Source organism: Acanthisitta chloris, unplaced genomic scaffold (assembly GCF_000695815.1).
Source record: "Acanthisitta chloris isolate BGI_N310 unplaced genomic scaffold, ASM69581v1 scaffold15618, whole genome shotgun sequence".
NCBI classification, from domain to species: domain Eukaryota; kingdom Metazoa; phylum Chordata; class Aves; order Passeriformes; family Acanthisittidae; genus Acanthisitta; species Acanthisitta chloris.
In genome coordinates this window covers 1-3,078 of record NW_008686606.1, presented here as the reverse complement: position 1 = coordinate 3,078, position 3,078 = coordinate 1, and the positions used below count along the sequence as shown (strand labels likewise).

Genomic DNA, 3,078 nt, shown 5'->3' with positions numbered 1-3,078 from the left:
TTACCATTTTTGAAGGTGATTTTTTTTCCTGCTAGGCAAAAATATGAACTAAAGAGACTGAAAGGAAACAGACACCTAATCCTACAGTGTTGGCCAGGGTTCAAACAGAGGTACACGGGGGGAAAACGCCAACACAGTTTTCTCCTCTCCTGGGTGAAGACCAATTCTGCATACAGCAATACTCACAGCCTCCTCAGCTTGTCTCTTGTAGGCTTTCACCTTCATCTGCAGCTTGTCCACCAGGTCCTGCAGCCTGAGGACATTCTTCCTGTCTTCCTCAGACTAAAGAGAATAACAAGAAAGACAAGTATCTCTTGGCCCATCCTCTACATGAAAGCAGGAGAAACATTTCTAATTGACCATTCCTGGCCAGTAAGACAGAAGTGATAAGTTGGATCTTCCTAACATGACCAGAAAGATAAATTCTTCTGGTTTTTCTCCATCTTTGCCTTTTTGTGTGTGTGACTCAGGACAGAGGGGATTCCCTAAGGACTACGTTTTGGCTTCCTGGAAGAAGAGTGTGTGAAGACGAAGAAGCTCCTGCCTTACCTGGTAGGTGAGCTCCTTCACCCTCCGCTCGTACTTGCGCACACCCTTCACGGCCTCAGCGCTGCGTTTCTGCTCAGCATCAACCTCCCCTTCCAGCTCCCTCACCTGCAAGGACAAGCACAGCCCTGCAGCTTCCCTGGGCAATCCCTCCAAGGGACATAGGCACCAACCCCAGCCCTACTCACTCTGGCCTCCAGCTTCTGGATTTGCTTCTTGCCTCCCTTCAGTGCCAACTGCTCAGCCTCATCCAGACGGTGCTGCAGGTCCTTCACTGTCTGGTCCAGGTTCTTCTTCATCCTCTCCAGGTGAGCACTGGTGTCCTGCTCCTTCTTCAGCTCTTCTGCCATCATGGCAGCCTGAGCAGAGCAAAGGGTCAAATGTCAGTTTAGGGATGGAGACATTCTGAGAGAGAACACATTCACCATAATCAATGCAAGGAGCTCCCAACTCACATCTGTGATGGCTTTCTTGGCCTTGTCTTCAGCATTGCGAGCTTCCTGGATCGTGTCCTCCATTTCACTCTGAATCTGGGCAATGTCTGTCTCCAGCTTCTTCTTGGTGTTGATCAAACTGGTGTTCTGTTGAGCAGCATCAGAGGTTTATTTTTGATTGAAATCAAGAACATTACAGGATTTTCAGTAATTTCAGGCTTAACTATGTGAAAAATCAATGCCAGAGATTTTTTTCTGTACCATTTCTTATGATGGGGGAAGAGGGGCTTGGTTTTGTTTTGTTTTGTCTAGTTTTCTCCAAGAATTAATCTAATTAATTTTAATAAGTGCTTTGAATTGCAATCTGTGCCACATCTCACCCACCAAGGCTGGCGCAGGAAATGAGTAAAAATAGAGTGAGGGAAGTCAGTGAGATGCCTTGTCTTCAACAACATTAGGGAAGAGCAATTCACTCTCAACAACTGAACTGAAAAATTTGGAATGCAGATAGGATGGATGCCTTCCAGGATCTTTTCAGCTCTTGAAACCAGACACTTTCCATAGATTTCAGTACTTGACTGGGAGATGACTGTTACAACATGGAGCTCATGTCAAAGTCTACTTGATGTGGGCTACATCAGAACCAGCTCATCCCTGCCTTCTTGCTAGTGAAAAAACACATTTTGGGCGTCATATGAGGATTCCTCAGTGCTACATTTCAACTGACAAGGAGTGAACGTTGCTCTGGTCTCAGAGTTTCAGTCCCCGACTGCTCAGAGCATTTGGGCCTGTGTGACTGAACAAAAATGGTCCCTGTGACTAAAGTTTCTTTCCTCTGGAGATTATGTGGGGATGCAAATGAGATAGAAGTTTGGGTGTCATTATGTGCAGCCTGGGAACACAGCCAGTGCACACACTTTTTCAGCAAAGATTACTTTTGGTGTCATGATGATTACTTCCAAAAAGAGGACTCTCTTCTTCGAAGTTGAGCCTCCAGTGCTGGCTGGAATAAAGCATCCAAGTGTTTTCCCATTTACCAAGAGTGCCATTTCTCACCAAGTGACCTCACCTGGGTATGGAGGAGCTGCACACGCTCACTGGCATCCATCAGTTCCTGCTCAGCCACTTTCCTACACCTCTCTGTTTGCTCCAGGGCTGCCCTTAGCTCCTCAATTTCAGCCTGCAGCAGGTTTGCTCTGCGCTCCACCATGGCCACCTGCTCCTTCAGGTCCTCCTGTGACCTGACAGCATCGTCCAGATGGATCTGGGTGTCCTGCAGAGCCAGTGAAAGAAATTATAAGCAGATTTAGAGCTCTTAGGCACTGAAAGTATCAACTAAGATATTTCTCTGTAGGCAATTTCTGTTCAACAGACCTTGAGCACTCCCTGTGTGTTCCTCAGGTTCTTTTGTGCCTCAGCAGCCTGGCGGTTGGCATGGCTCAGTTGGATCTCTATTTCATTCAGGTCTCCCTCCATCTTCTTCTTGAGTCTCAGGGCTTCGTTCCTGCTCCTGATCTCAGCATCCAGGGTGCTTTGCATGGACTCCACAACTCGGAGGTGGTTTCTCTTAAGCCCATCAATCTCCTCATCTTTCTCTGCTATCTTCCTGTCAATCTCAGATTTGACCTGGTTGAGCTCAAGCTGCAGGCGCAGGATCTTCCCCTCTTCATGCTCCAGGGAGGCCTGGACAAGAATAAATCAGAATACTTTTCATGTGACAAATGTTCATCCTGAAGTTCTGAGCATATAAGTGTGCCATGTTTAGATAATAAATCTACTTTCATACAACTTCTTTTCCTCTTGTGTCTGGGAAGCACTTCACAGTGTTTGTAATGAGATAGAGATCCATGACATGAAAGCAATAAATAATTCTATGTACCTCTGCTTCCTCCAGGGAGGCTTGCAGTTCAGATTTCTCTTGCTCAATCTGCTTCTTGACTTTCTCCAGCTCATGAATTGCCTTTCCTCCCTCAGCAATCTGCTCCGTGAGGTCAGAAATCTCCTCTGTGGGAACAAAGATCAATGGTCAGGCACAGAGCAGAATGGGAAGGTCCCTGTCCCACCAAGGTGGCAGGCACCTTTGTAGACCTTCAGACAC

At 46.8% G+C, this 3,078-nt stretch overlaps 1 protein-coding gene across 1 annotated transcript in view; it reads right to left on the bottom strand.

The window, feature by feature from the left end:
• The window catches only part of LOC103807506 (myosin-8-like), a gene marked incomplete at its 5' end in the record, with an annotated part of 3,605 nt that extends 621 nt beyond the window's left edge, over positions 1-2,984 (bottom strand). Inside the window, 7 exons of the mRNA XM_009080237.1 lie at positions 187-282; positions 550-654; positions 735-905; positions 1,002-1,127; positions 2,050-2,253; positions 2,355-2,663; positions 2,860-2,984. Of these exons, the coding sequence (XP_009078485.1) occupies positions 187-282; positions 550-654; positions 735-905; positions 1,002-1,127; positions 2,050-2,253; positions 2,355-2,663; positions 2,860-2,984 (1,136 nt within the window). The remainder of the gene's footprint in view (positions 1-186; positions 283-549; positions 655-734; positions 906-1,001; positions 1,128-2,049; positions 2,254-2,354; positions 2,664-2,859) is intronic.
• Positions 2,985-3,078: the final 94 nt, after the last annotated feature.